A 15,105-nucleotide genomic window follows, 5' to 3' on the forward strand; every position below is an offset into this window, starting at 1 on the left:
ATAAAGGTAACCGTTCCAAATATAAAAGCTGACTGCTCGTTCAAGGACCGTAGCATATTTAATTGGAAGTGGAAGAATTTGTGCTAAGTACCACAGTTTGGACAAACAAAAAATATTAACATGCCACACCCTTTCAAAAAGATTTAGATTTCTGTGTATCTGTTGGAACAGTGTAACTCTTGTGAGAGCCGTTGTCTTTGTCCAGTTGATTTCAACCATCTCCTGGAAAGAATTACAAACTGTCATTCCTAGCATCTTCGCTTGCCGACTGTGGTGATCTCATTAAAAGTAAGTCCGTCAGGCCAGCTACCCAAGGGTAACAAGAAAGACTTCTGTGTGTTCAATTGTGCACAGGAGGCTACACTGTATGTTTCCAAAATATGTGACAGTATCACACAATCATCTACATCACGAAGAAGAAAGAGTATATTATCTGCGTACACTCTGCTCGTGAATAATGGACACGTTGTTTGTTGTTCCGAATTTAAGTTCTGCTGTGCAATGCGAATAAGGGGTTACACACTAAGTGCAAACAGGAGCATCGACAACGGACATCCTTGGCGTACGGACGCTTGAATGGAGATTCGTTGCGTAAAGAATCCATTAACTTGGATCCTGGAATGTGCAGTTCTATATATGTTTTTGATAACGTTAATAATTTTGTCTGGTATGCAGAAACATTCCATGACATGTTGTAAGTACAGATGATTAACCCGATCAAACGCCTTATTAAACTCCACTGAGAGTAATGCTCCCTTATCGTCGTGATGAACTTCAAAATGCAGCACCGTGTCGCGAATTGTGGAAAGATTATGGATAATGGATTTTTCTGGAATACCGCATGTCCGACCAATTTCAAATATATCCCGAAATGCCGGTTTCAATATATTTGCTAGTACCTTCATGAATAGCTTGTAGTCTGTGTTGAGTAAGGTGATAGGACGATACTCCGACACTGTAGTTGGGTTAGTCGTTTTCGGAATTAGAGTCACTACACCATCACTGAAACCATCAATAACTGATCCAGTATCTAAAATATAATTCATCAGCTCTATCAAATATTTCTTAATTAAGCGCCAATGGTTCTTGTATACTTGATAGGTTAATCCATCAGGACCAGGCGCAGTGTTCTTGGGCGTGCCTTCTATTGCTGAACGAATTCCTTTTTCAGTTATTGGATACTGGAGATCCTGCTGTTGTTGTAGACTTAGATGTCTGTTCAAACTTTTCAGGATGTCTGCAGTTGCCTTCTGTGAAGTTGGAGACGCAGCATAGAGTGAGGTAAACAATTCTTCAACTTCTTTGATGCACCCTTTCGAAGTATTCGCAATCTTCCCTTCGGCAGTGCGGAGCTGTTCTATATATTTTGTTCTACTCTTCCGTTTTCCTTTTACCAGGTGGTATAGCGCACAGCGCTCTTCTTCGTGTTTCGTCGGTACACGGGCCCTAACCATCACGCTATGCATCTCACAGATTTTCAACTTAGTTTCCACGATGTCTTTCCATTTATTTCCCTCCGTTTTTTGTATCTCATACAGTTCAGCTAACATCTGGTAGTAAAAATTCAAAGTTACTCTCGTTTCCTGGGCTCGCTGAATCCCTGTAGCCTGATAAAAGGATTTGAAACCTGGCTTTATTATTTTCATTCATTTTTCCATTATATTGAATTTTGAATTTCTGACCCTTCTGTTGAACAAATTGGTCTCTCTACTCCGGTATAAACAATAAAGTGTCATTAAGTTTCCAATAACTTTTCCCAGAGGGGAAGTTGTGTATCTGTCTGCATGGAAAGACAGACAAAATCGTGATCCGAAAAAAAGTGTAGATATCACTTGTATTCTGTATACATCTGTTGAATGCGGTCGCGTGATATAAAATTGATCTAATCTGGACGAAACATTCTGTCGACAAAAGCATACTCTACATCATTGCCATAAAGGAGTTCCCAGGTATTCATTAACTGTAGTTCTCTTGCCAAATTTTCTAATGCTGGTGATGGATTATATTTGCCTGTCTGGTCTTTTGCGTGTAATACACAATTCCAATCTCCACCTGTAAGTAATCGATTGTATCGGTGACGCAGGTAAAACGGAATTTCTTTACTAAAAAAATTTTCTCTCTTCTGGTTCCTGAAGGCAGATAAACGTTTATAAATTGTGTATTATTGAGACTCATGGATATAACTCTGCCGCTAGGAAGTGTTCCCACTTGCTCAATATTCATCCCCGCACGATAAATAATTGCAGTACCACGATTATTCTCACCGGTGTTTGCAACATATTCATATTGAGGACCCGAAAAATCAAAATTATAATTGTTTACTTCTTGCAATAAAAGCACGTCGATATCATTTTGCCTAATGAATGCATTAAGTAACTGTTGTTTGTGTTTCCCTTGTATACAATTGACATTTAAAGTAGGGTATTTGCATAATATTACCATCGAATAGAAAATCCAGTAGGCTGTAATAATAAAAAAAAGAAGACTGCGGACGTACATACATCCCACATCTTTAACATGTCCAAGTCTGTAATTATGTCAACAATGGTAATAAAGTTTATAATTATGTCGTTTCTGAGTCCATTTTGCTTCATCACCCTCTTTCTTGTTACTCTCTTTGAGTAACTCTTGTTTGTGTTTCCCTTGTAAACAGTTGACATTTAAGTTAGCGTATTTATGTAATATTATAATCGAATAGAAAGTCCAGAAAGCTGTAAACATAAACAAACAAGACCACGGACATACATAAATCCTACACATTTAACATGTTTAAGTCTGTAATAACCTTAACAGGTGTGGTAAAGTTTATATGTCATTTGTGAGTCGATTTTCCTTTAACACTTTCTTTCTTGTTGCTGTCTTTGAGTAACTGTTGTTTGTGTTTCCCTTGTATACAATTGACATTTAAAGTGGCATACTTGCGTAATATTACCATCGAATAAACGAAAAGCTGTGAGAATAAACAGACAAGACCGCAGACGTACATCCATCCTACATCTTTAACATGTCCAAGTCTGTAATAACCTCAAGATTGGTGGTAAAGTTTATATTATGTCCTTTCTGAGTTAATTTTGCTTCAACACCGTCTTTCTTGTTGATCTCTTTGAGTAACTGTTGTTTGTGTTTCCCTTGTAAACAGTTGACATTTAAGTTAGCGTATTTATGTAATATTACAATCGAATGGAAAGTCCAGAAAGCTGTAAACATAAACAAACAAGACCACGGACATACATAAATCCTACACATTTAACATGTTTAAGTCTGTAATAACCTTAACAGGTGTGGTAATGTTTATATGTCATTTGTGAGTCGATTTTCCTTTAACACTTTCTTTCTTGTCGCTCTCTTTGAGTAACTGTTGTTTGTGTTTCCCTTGTATAAATTGACTTCTAAAATAGCGTATTTGCGTAATATTACCATCGAATAGAAAAGCCAAAAGGCTGTGAGAATAAACAGACAAGACCGCAGACGTCCACACATCCTACACATTTAAATATGTCCAAGTCTGTAATAACCTCAACAGTGGTGGTAACGTTTATAAGTTATGCCCTTTCTGGGTCGATCGTGCTTCAACACCGTCTTTCTTGTTACTCTCTTTGAGTAACTGTTGTTTGTGTTTCCCTTGTATACAATTTACATTTAAAGTAGCGTATTTTCGTAATATTACCATCGAATGGAAAATCCAAAAGGCTGTAAAAATAAACGAACAAGACCGCGGACATACATACATCCTACACATCTAACATGTCTAAATCAGTAGGCCTAATACCCTCAAGAGTGGTGGTAGTGTTTATATTCCCCTTCTGATTCGATTTCCCTTCAGCACCCTCTTTCTTTTTGCTCTCTTTGGCACGTCCATATATATAGCATATGGATGTGGTTTTGTTGGACTATTCTTTGTTTTACTACTCGGATTTACATGTGGCGAGTTTTTATCTGTGGCTGCATTACTGGGCCCCGCTTCTCAACTTCGCAGTCGTGGGTCCCTTAATTTTCCTGTTGTGTTGTGGGTTTTAGTTTTTTCGATGGAGTTTCCGTTGGTTCTTCTAATTGTAAAGTACGGCTTACCTCGAGTGATGCGTCTCCGAACTGCGAGGGTGACTGCGATTCTGGCGGGATTACTGTTGTTTCCACTAATTTCGGAGCTGCATTTCGTCCATCTGTGTTGACCTCTTCTGCTGTTGTATCCTCTGTCCGGTCTGTTGTCTCCAACGTAGGCTGCTCCGTCCTCTCGGTCACCACGTTTGTGACCTCTGCTGTCTCGGAAGAAGTATCTGTGTCGTCCTCCACCGGTGCGTCGCGCTTCACGGGCCGTGCCATCGTTCGCGCTTCTTTTGATGTAGATGGTCCTTGTGAAGATCTCCCTATAACAATATCACTCAATAACATTTTCTGTGACTGAACACTCACTGGTAAAGTTGTTTTCCTTCTTGGGCAGTCTTCTTTTTTGTGATCAGGCTCATGGCACTCAAAACATAAAATCGGTTGACCCATGTATGTATGTGACGTGGGTATTGTAACCTGCTATCGGTACTGGAATATTTTGTTTCACTTCCATCTTTAAAGCACGGATACCGTTATTTACAGGAAATGGGAATGCTATACTCCATTGCTCGCTTCTCACTGAATGAATGACACCATACCTAGTCAAAGCTGTCGTTACCATCGAGTTCGGCACCTCGGGAGGAAGGTTAAATACTCTGACTGTTATAGCCGGAGAATCAGCTTGACTAATCTTAATATGTGTTTGTTCACCGTTTCCGTATTTAAACTTTGTTTCACCTTCATGTTTTTGCATTATTTTCTCATATACAGTTGGCGATATCACTTTTATATACAACGATTTTTCTTGCATGTTCAGCTGCAATAGGTCTACATGATCTGTGTTTATGTTCAGAGTTTGTGGTATCCACACGTGTAACTTCATCGCCGTAGGGCGCGGGGCACTTGCTTCAAATTGCACTTTTATTGTGTTGACACGACGTACAGTAACCATGTTCTGTTCAAATTGTTCATTGCACTGTCTATATGTCACTCGAAAACAAAACTTATAAAATAAATATATGAACGCAAAAAGCACTATATATGGGTATATGTAAGAAATTATACACTGAATATGCTCTGTTGTTTATTACGCGACCAAACGACTCGACACTGTACTCAGTCTGCAACGCTCGCGTACACCATACAATCACAGTCTAGTATATACAGTCGCGAAGCTCAATACGTAGTAAATATGCAAACATTAGATAGTTGCTCACCACTAGGATCGCTAATATCGCCTCATTACAGGCAATGCAAAATAGTACCGTCACAGTCTATTGTTTCTAGAACCCTCAAAACTCAAGCTTCGTGACTGTATATAGTAGACTGTGATACAACCGCACTCTGCCATGATCAAAGCCACACTGTGGAACTAGTACTAACAACGGAAAAGATTAATTCGCGCCACAGTACCAAATGTTGCCCATACCAGGATGGCTTGTACGCTTACGTTTTATGATTATCATTCTGGAACATCTTATTGTCAATGAAGCCACCGCTCAGTTGACTAGGCGCTTACCTATCCGGAGTTCCGCACAGGTGTGGGTTCGATTCCCATTTTGGGCTGATTACCTGGTTGAGTTTTTCCCGAGGTTTTCCTCAACCGTAAGGCATATTTCAGGTAATCGAATCCTCGGTCTCATCTTGCCAAATACCATCTCGCTATCACCAATCTCATCGACGCTAAATAACATCGTAGTTGATACAGCGTCATTAAATACACAAGTAAACAAAATTGCCTGTGATGGCTTAGGTGTATGTTTATTTAAAACTTTATTTCTATCAAAATTATTTCCTCTCGAAGAAAGTGACTCTAACAATGAATTAATTACATCATCATTATTGCTCGCATAACTTTCGGTTTCTCGAAACATAACAACAGTGAACACATTCACCGCTAGTCAAAAGATCACTGAAATTGAGGCCTTCTGCTTCTGTGTTTGATTTCCTTTGCCACAATTTGTACAGAGTGACCAGATTCACATCGATAAAAAACAAGCTTAAAAAAGGAGGACATTGTTCGAAAAAAGAGGACAAAAAATATGTACTTAGATTTAGGCCTAGGCTTATATTATACTTTAAATTACGGTACATCAATATCTATTTCATTACAAAATATTTACAGTACAGATTTAGGCTTATATCATACTCAAAAATATGTTATTATTACAATATACTTATGGGAAAATTTAATAATAATGATTTTACAGTTGGCTACATATGAGAGGCAAGGAAACTATAATAATTATTAAAGAGGACATATAATATCTATTTAGATTTACATTCGCACCTCGATCTCTCGATTTACTAGCTACCTCTGAGCCCAGATAACATAATATATAACAGATTGGCATCCCAATGTTAAAAACGATAACTTGCAGACGAGAACAACCACCAGGATCACAATTATTATCGATTAGTAACGACCGCTAGATGAACGTACAGTTGCTCCATGCAGTTCAAATGGGAGTTATAACCTGATTTCTTCTACTGTCGCTAGATGGCAGGATAGTGAAACTGATAAAAGTAGCTGCCTTCAAAGCCCATAATAGTGATCAATCTGTTACATATGTGATCAGGGATGGAAGTACAGTTATTCCATGCAATTCAAATGAGTTTTATAACGTGATTGCCTATGCAGTAGCTAGATGGCAAAATAGTGAAATTGATAAATTGTTGCCACCTACAGGCAAATTACTTAAAAAAGGCATTAAATCAGATAATTTCAAGATATCAGGCATATAAGTCACGAAAAGGAGGACATTTCTTGATATAGGCCTAAAAAAAGAGGATATGTCCGGACAAAAGAAGACGTCTGGTCAACCTAATCTTGTACCATGACCGAGATGCTTGACTGAAATTGTTCAGGCCATACACATCATAGCATCGTTTACAGCTTTAATAAAATCTATAGAATTTAAATTTTTCATCATTCTAGGATGCAAGAGCAGTAATGAAAAACATTTTCATTTTTCATCTCAAAATTTTTCCCGCAATGATTAAGTGAATAAAGTTAAAAAGAATGGTATCTGAAGAAAACACCGGATTGGCGTCAAAATATGTCGCATTTCCACCAGAAATAGCCATTTCAGTTCTCATTATAAATCATGATTCAATGATGCATTAAATTAATTATCCTTAGAAAAAGTCAAATAATGGATTTAAGAATCTCGGTTCTCAGGTACAGCAATTGCAGCCACTGTCAGTTCTCTACAGGCGGCCTGGTTCTACGTGATGTAAGTCACCATGGCTACTCCTGGATGAGAAATTCGCAGGTAAAAATCCAACTGAGGACGATGATTTAGAAAAACGATACACGAAATTTTTTAAAGGAAAGAAAATGAAGCTAGATTCAATCCAAATATTTCAACGAAAAATGGAACACAAGATTCTAGGTGTATCTCTGAGAGATAGAATCTCAAATGTGACGCTACACCAATTATTATCATTAACAACGTGCATCACAGAAATACCCATCAGAACAAAATGGAAAAGGGGAGACCATATCGAAAAACCGAGGGGCGACAGATGGACATACAAGACTACAATGTGGGACTCTAGTGCAGGTAAACGGCTTCAGGGCAGACCTACGCGGAGATGAGCGGACTTCTTCAAGAGCGAGCAGGTGAACAGTGGTCCCGAGTAACAAGAGGAAGAAGGGAATGAAAAATGTTCAGGGGACATCTGAATAGTGTGTGAAAAATGAAACAATACAAAGAAAATCAGACATCACCAAGAACTAAAACTGCACTGGAAAATACTGTAAAGTTCAATACCTAATCAAATGCAACTTCTAACGCGGATTAGTTCACCCTATTAGAAAAGTTAGAGCTTTTCCTCTAGTACAGTGTTAACCTTTTTCAGCATGTGGCACATTAAATATGTAATTTAAAATCACGTGGTACACTTAAATAATCTAAACCAGTTGTTCCCAACCAGGGGAAAATTTTGTGGGTTTTTGAAGGGAATGTTTAATGAATGTTGACTTGTACCATGTTCGCTGATTGTTGACTCTTCTGGACTCGCTTTTTTACTACTCTTTTCACTTTTATTCTTTCAATTTACTATTACAACCTTTATTACCTTCATTTTCTCGCGGCACATCGATTGAAAATGGCTGCTCTAGCTGGAGGCCTTTACCTTCACGGAACACAATAGGTTATCTTTATTTTTATTTTATCTTCTCTTGGATTTATGAACACTAAGTCAGACAGAATTGTCTTCTGTTTTTCGCCCAGTGAAGTTTCCGTACTTCGGAGAAATGTTTTTACTGGTAAATATTTAGATTAGGACTTCACATACGTGACGTAAGGACGTCAAAGCACGAAACAAACAGGAAAGATGAGACGTAACACACTTTCAGTTAAGGTACCCACCTGCAAAGGAGACCATCATTGTAAGTTTCCACTTTTAAAAGCTTGATTTTTATTATATATTTTACTAGTGGCTTGTGCAGCAAATGCTGCTAAGTTCATTGGAAGTTCAAATTAAAATATTTCAAATTTATTTCCAATGAAGAATACCAGACATTTTGAAAGTTATTTGCTTCTGAATTATTTCTTCATGCTAAATACTTTTTACTGAATCTTCACATGTTCAGTTCTTGAGTTTCGATGCGAAAACGCAAGTAACAATGTCAGGACGATCAGTCGGTTTTACATGTGGGAGTGAAGCAATAGCTATTTCAGGTCATTGCGGATTGTAGGTTAGAGTTATGAAAATATCAGCTTTGCCATGCTTTCCAACAACAGACATAGCGTCTTGGTATAGCTGCTGCATGTTTCGTGAACTACCTTGGAATGTAGAGGGTAGAATCATTTTATCCTGCCAAGAGATCTTGCTGAAGTGACCGGGACACTACAACATTTTGTAGGCCTCTTATTTCATCAGTAAGTAATACTTTTTGGTCTTTCCTTAGGCATTACAATGTTTGCACTTCCTCCAGACAATACTGAAAACAATCACACTTAATATCTATATCACTTACTTACAAATGGCTTTTAAGGAACCCGGAGATTCATTGCCGCCCTCATATAAGCCTACTATCGGTCCCTATCCTGAGGAAGATTAATCCAGTCTCTACCATCATATCCCACCTCTCTCAAATCCATTTTAATATTATCCTCCCATTTACCTCTGCCTCCCTCAAGGTCTTTTGCCTTCAGGTCTTCCAACTAACACTCTATGTGCATTTCTAGATTAACCCATACGTGCTACATGCGCTGCCATCTGAAACATCTGGATTTAATGCTCCTAATTATATTAGGTGAAGAATACAATACCTGTAGTTCTGCGTTATGTAACTTTCTCCGTTCTCCAATGACTTCATTCCTCAAATATTTTCCTAAGCATCTTATTTTCGAACACCCTTAATCTCTCTTTCTCTCTCAAAGTGAGAGTTCAAGTTTCACAGCCATAAAGAACAACCGGTAGCATAACTATTTTATAAATTCTAACTTTCAGCTTTAAATATCTACACCATACATTAAATAATATAATATCGAAAAGACAAATACCGCTTGATTAATAACTATAAAAATATTTCATTTTTAATAACAATATTGTTATTTTATGTAAATTTTGTATAGACTACTATATACCCGTCACTCAGTAAATATTATAGAAATGAAGATGTAACTTCAAATATTCCCTACGCCTACTTACATAACCCCAAAAGGTTTCACTTTCATATCATCAATAAAGCATTAACCTGTATAATTAGTGACAAATACATCAATAATAATATTTCATTTTTAATGGTAATAATGTCATCAAACATTCTTAAGTTTTGTAGCTTTTAATATTTAATACACAGACAGCTGTACTCAGAAAATTACACACCAGAGAATCTGACCTGTAAATTCTTTTTAATAAATCATGACGTTTTTAATAACCATTATTACAGAAACGTTCTGAAAAAGTTACACAAATAAAGATCGACATATTGGAATTATGTCAGAGAATCTGAGCCATCTGAACCCTAAATATGTCAGCAATCCAGCAGGTCGTAGCCTTCGTGTGATATTGTTTATTGTAGTGCGTTTGTGTTTTGTTTTATTCTGAAAACCCATTATGTATTTCTCAAAACTGACGACAGATGGATTTTGGAAAATAGAAAATGATGTATAAAAATGGACATTTCACTGAGAACTACTATTTTTCTGAAAAAACGTTGGGTTCCAAGCTTCAAAATGACGGGTCATTTATTAAAATCCGTTCGGCCGTTTTCCCTAATTTCCATTACCAGTTCAAATTATATTTATAGATATTATTTATTTTTTGGAACTACATAATATTAGGATTGAAAGTTTTCTATTCAGATTGGTACATATTCAGACTACTTTTACAAGTTAAAATTATCTTATCAGTAGGAAATAAACATATTAAAAGCTCTTCAAAACTCCAGTTCGTAAACTTTATAATTCTCAGAATTGATTAATAAGCTAATTTCCAATCATATGGTCGACCTGGTTGGCGAGTTGGTATAGCGCTGACCTTCTATACCCAAGATTGCGGGTTCGATCCCGGGCCAGGTCGATGGCATTTAAGTATGCTTAAATGCGACAGGCTCATATCAGTAGATTTACTGGCATGTAAAAGAACTCCTGCGGGACAAAATTCCGGCACATCCGGCGACGCTGATATAACCTCTGCATTTGCGAGCGTCGTTAAATAAAACATAACAACATCCAATCATATGTTACCTCTTACACACTTATTAAGTATTCAATTTTGTTATAGAATCATTGCCAAAGGAGCAAGCGGGGGTCTTGGAGCTGCAGGGGGTACGAGCACAGGTGCAATCGTCCGGACAGTTGTTGAACTTCACAGAGGACAGCATTTATATGTACTGGTTGGACAGGAGGGTTCCAACGGCTGCAAGAAGGTAAAAGGTTCAAACAACCAAGTTCAGAATTTTTTTTCACACATTCTGTTGTTCCAAATATTTGCTACACATAAAGAATTTACAGACTTGTAAAATGGCTGGTGATCATATTTATGGACTGATATAATTATTGTGCTATTACATGGTGTAAGAAAAGTCAAGCTGTAACAGATCTCATAACTGCATAATATTTAAACGTCACATGACCAGATGTTAATATTTTTGAATAGAAATGTAGGTATGAATGCGAATTTTGTATGAAAGCTCGCTGTCGTGAAGATGACACATGCTTTCTCATTCTACGTTTTTTCTGTTTCGCAATAATAACTTCATTACTGAGTCACCAATAATATTCCCGTTTGTAGTTAATTTTATTCAAATATCTTTCAAAATATACAGAGTGATTCACGAGGATTTATCGTCACTTCCATAGCTTGTTTCCGAAAACATTCTGAGCAAAAAATGTCATATAAACATGTGTCCTAATCTCAATATTTTCAGAGGTACTCTAATTTCAAGTTATTTGTAAAATACTATTATTATTTAGTTTTAAGGGCAAAAGAATATTACACATAAAGAATGGACTATTCAGAGGCATCATTTCTTTAATTAGCTAGTATTCTGAATTTTGCAATTCATTTTGTATTCAGATAAATCTAATATAATATAGTGAAAATATTTTCACTATATAGTATTCTGAAGTTAAAAATGTGTTGTGAATTCCATAGTTGCTTCGTACAGAAGTCTTTTTCGATTTGTCTTACGCATTTGTCACAACAATTGCAAATCACGCCACTCTAGTAAATTCTTCAAGACTGTACATTAGGATGCATAATAAAATTGTAAAGAATCAAGTTACTAAAGTCGTATCGTTTGTAACAATTTTTGTGATAAGTGCGTAAGAATAATGTAATTTTTAGTTCAAAGTTGAAAAACAAAATCTTTACAAAGCAATTCACAACACATCTTTAGCTTCAGAATACTACCCAATTAAAGAAATGATACTTCTGAATAGTTAATGCTCTGTTTGTAATATTTTTTACCCTTAAAACTAAAGGAAAAAGGTATTTTAGTAACAATTTGAAATTAGTTAACTGTGAAAATATTGAGATTAGGACACGTGTTTATACGATATTTTTTGCTCAGAATGTTTTCAGTGACGGTAAATCCTCGTATAGGCAACATAAATGTAATTACTTATCGCTAATCCAAAAAAAAACATAAGTTTTTGTCTTTCTCATTTCTTTATTCTAGAAAATAAAACATACAGTATGTCTTCGTTTAAAAATTGCCTGGTTTAAGTCCATTCACTAATATTTTTCTGCCATAAGGCAGGTCCTTCAATGCAAACCCAGCATTTTCGAATTTTCCCCTTTTTTTCTTCTTCCTCTTCGACTCCATTAATAACCATTGTTAAAAGAAAGAGCTTATTTCACCGTATATAATATAAAATTAAAACATGAAATGCAGTTAACGGTTCCTTCATCCCTAGCATCCATTCTCCTTCTCTGCCTAAAGCTTAAAATATAAAAAAAAAAATAACAAGTAAATAAATAACACTTTCGGTCGTCTTATTACACTTCATAACTTTATTTAAAATGAATGTTAAGTTAATGTCCAAAATTAATTACTGTCATATGGACCTGTCCATACGTAAGTAAAACTGTTGAATATGCCACTGGAGCCGTTGATATGAAGAAGTCGGATAGCAGAGGGAACACGATGTCAGTGATTTTCAGTTTAATGTTTAGCCATTACATTCATATACAGTATATTATGTTAAACCAAAAACAATAATGTAGGCCTAGTATGCATATCGTGTATAAACATTTGATTTAAACTCAGAATCATTGAAGGCTGTACCTTTGGGGGGATAAAAGAAAATAACACAATAGTAGTAGTAGTAGTAGTAGTAGTAGTAGTAGTAGTAGTAGTAGTAGTAGTAGTAGTAATAATAATAATAATAATAATAATAATAATAATAATAATAATAATAATAATAATGTTGGTTTAATGTATACCTCCAATACCTATCGGGCTGTGAAACATGAGAAATAGGCCTAGTTCCGTTTTCTGTCAGTACTGACAATAGCATTCACTTATAATTTCAGTAGCCTCTCTATCATATGCCTTGAGTTGGAGAACTTACACAGGGTGGATGGTAAGTTCTACACCAAAATGTAAGAAGTGATTTTACATGTTAAATATAACAAAACTTTTATTACACTTTTTCTTCGATAAAGCACCGTTAAGCAGGAAAGAAATAGTCTTTGCCCAAAGTGTGCAGCGCTCTATTGCGGTAATGGCCCGAGAGAAAATTACTGATTGCTATATAAGCAGATAGGTAAAAATAATCGTAATGGTTAATGTCTTGAATTTTTTTTTTTTTTTTTTTGCGAATTAAACCGTTTAGCTATGGTTTTAAACTGAATAATAGCGAAAATCGTTGAATTAATTCTTGCAACACAGCACATGTCGCGTATCTCCGACTGAATACAGCAGAGGGGAAAAGGAAGGTAGTGAGTGCAGGCCGCGATTGTTTAGAGTTATTGCAACAGCCGTGATGTTGCCAAATGCTACATAACAACATAACAATTTCCTCTAAATCGGTGACTTAGTCCTCAAGGTCTATTACCAGTTTCATTTTGGTGCAGAAGTTACCATTCATCCTATATAGTGTAATTGTCTATGTTAATGCAAAAAACTAGAAAGCCTCTACTGCTCTGGCCTTCAAACTGCTCCAAGCTAGTTTACCTCTTGCGCGACAAAGAAGGAACTTCACCTCTGATTAACGATTATATTGTGTTCATAATATGCACTTTCTAATATCACAATTATTGTTGTTATTATTACTATTACTATTGTTACTATTATTACTATTACATTGTTGACAATAAAGCACATTATTTTACAAAAAAATAAGATAAGTTGTATGTACTGTATGTATGCATGTATGCATGTATGTATGTATGTATGCATGCATGTATGCATGTATGTATGTATGTATGTATGTATGTATGTATGTATGTATGTATGTATTATATAGGAAACTGCAATGTGGATTTATTTAAGAGAAAGTCTACATGTTACATTTATCAGTTGGTGGAGCGGTGATAATTTTTGTAGACACCTTTCCGCATACAACAGAGAATATTCCACCCCTACTCTTATCGCGACATCGGTTGAGTACAGTTAATTTATAAACTGTAGGTACTCTTTGAGGACATGAATGTCTCTCTCGTCACGATCCTGCTCTGTTGTGTTAATAGCAGAGCTGCGATTCCTTTAAACAAAAGATTAAAAATAGGTTAGCAGTGTCTATACCATAGGCCTTGCTGCAGTCTTACGTATAGAATTACGAACGTACACTCATAAGGAGAATAGATATCAAAGGAAGTCGTATCGTGAAGGTTTGTTTTCCTTACTCAGGTACACTGACGTTCAAAGGTATCTGACCTATTATTTTATGATCGTGTAATTGAATTTTCTAACCACGGGAGAAGTCAGAGGCAAAGATATATTAAATTCAAAATTTTGTGAAATTGTTCCGCTAATTCTCAACAGGTGACACCATTATTAGGGTGGTTAAAAGTGTCAGGGAAAATGATTATGTAGATTAATCATAAATTATTCTCGTAATTGACAATATCAGCGGTTTCCAGCTAAACCCAGTATTGTTTTACAATCAGTAGAGTGGTATGAAAAATTGAATTCCGTAATGCGACTATATTTATGCACAATTGGCAACACTGACTATTATCTTCGCCATCTATTCATAGAAGTAGTAACTAAAGAATCCACACTTACACCAACAAATTATCGAACACTATCGATTAGTAGGGTCAGATATCTTTGAACCACAGTATAACATTCTATGTATTTTAGTTTAATTCTGCTACACAGTTTATTTCAGTGTTTAATTAATAGTTCATAGTATTTTGTTGTTTAATTTGTAAATAACTCTTGTATACATGTAACTCTCATCTAAATCAAATTGTTGAATTCTTTGTAAGTTCATGGATATGTATATACACTTTTTGCTGGTTGAGTGGAAGAGAAGGCCTTACGGCCTTAACTCTGCCAGCTAAAATAAATTATTATTATTATTATTATTATTATTATTATTATTATTATTAATATTATTACGTGAACACAACGCTAGTCAGAACGTAGTC

At 35.9% G+C, this 15,105-nt stretch overlaps 1 protein-coding gene across 1 annotated transcript in view; it reads left to right on the plus strand.

The window, feature by feature from the left end:
• The window catches only part of Alk (Anaplastic lymphoma kinase), a 506,844-nt gene that overhangs the window by 369,614 nt on the left and 122,125 nt on the right, over positions 1–15,105 (plus strand). Inside the window, exon 13 of the mRNA XM_069812582.1 lies at positions 10,786–10,930. Coding sequence (XP_069668683.1) covers positions 10,786–10,930 — 145 coding nt within the window. The remainder of the gene's footprint in view (positions 1–10,785; positions 10,931–15,105) is intronic.

Source organism: Periplaneta americana, chromosome 16 (assembly GCF_040183065.1).
Source record: "Periplaneta americana isolate PAMFEO1 chromosome 16, P.americana_PAMFEO1_priV1, whole genome shotgun sequence".
Classification (NCBI taxonomy): domain Eukaryota; kingdom Metazoa; phylum Arthropoda; class Insecta; order Blattodea; family Blattidae; genus Periplaneta; species Periplaneta americana.